The sequence below is a fragment of the Colobus angolensis genome, unplaced genomic scaffold (assembly GCF_000951035.1).
Source record: "Colobus angolensis palliatus isolate OR3802 unplaced genomic scaffold, Cang.pa_1.0 Scaffold277, whole genome shotgun sequence".
NCBI lineage: Eukaryota > Metazoa > Chordata > Mammalia > Primates > Cercopithecidae > Colobus > Colobus angolensis.
Window position 1 is genome coordinate 1,914,583 of NW_012116010.1, and position 796 is coordinate 1,915,378.

Below are 796 nucleotides of genomic sequence, written 5' to 3' on the forward strand. Positions count from 1 at the left end.
CGCCGGCCCGGCCCTTGCTGGGCTCCCGGTTGCACTTGTCCTGTTCCGAACGGGTGTCCTTTTTGGAGACGTTCTGCTCGCAGGCAGGGAGGCCCTTGGGCTGCTGGTTGTTGTCGGGAATGCAGGAGAGGACCCCGCCGGGGCACCTCTTCTCTGGAGAGCCATCCTCGGGGGCCACGCGACAGGAGCTCTGACCCTCCCTGCACGGGGCCTCCTCGGCCACGCTGCCGTTCACGCTTTTGGGAGCGCCGTCGGCCTCCGGGTGGGCCGGGGTCTCCTTGGGGGCACTGGCCGGGAGCTGGCCCCCGAGGGGGTGCAGCGCGGCGGCGCTCACGCAGCTGGACGACACGGTCTGCAGGATGTCCAGGACCGGCTGCAGCAGGTCGGCGTGCGCCACGCCCAGCTCGTCGTGTGCGTGGGCGTCGTCCGGCTTCTTGCTCAGCAGGATGCTCAGCAGCCGCTCCCGCAGCTCCCGCTCTTTCCGCTGCAGGCCCAGCGCGCGCTCCTTCTCCTCCTCCACGCGCCGCAGCTCGGCCTCCTGCAGCCGCCGCCGCTCCTCCTGCTGCTGGAGCCGCAGCTTCTCCTCCTTCTGCTCCTGCTCCTGCAGCTTCACGGCCTGCAGGGAAGAGGAAAGCGCAGCTGAGCCCGACTCCTGAGCCCGGCCGGACACGTGGGAGAGGAGCTGGGAAGGTGTTTGGAGGCCCCATGGTCTGGGGATGCAGGATCAGCGGCCTGGCTGGACTCCAGCCCGGGGGTGGGGGGCGTCTCCTCCGGCGAGCCAGGTCCAGCCCGTCCA

General features: G+C 70.7%; 1 protein-coding gene across 1 annotated transcript in view; it reads right to left on the bottom strand.

Moving 5' to 3' along the window:
* AKAP17A (A kinase (PRKA) anchor protein 17A) overlaps nt 1-796 on the bottom strand; it is a 10,853-nt gene that overhangs the window by 646 nt on the left and 9,411 nt on the right. The window contains exon 4 of the mRNA XM_011948261.1: nt 4-616. Coding sequence (XP_011803651.1) covers nt 4-616 — 613 coding nt within the window. The remainder of the gene's footprint in view (nt 1-3; nt 617-796) is intronic.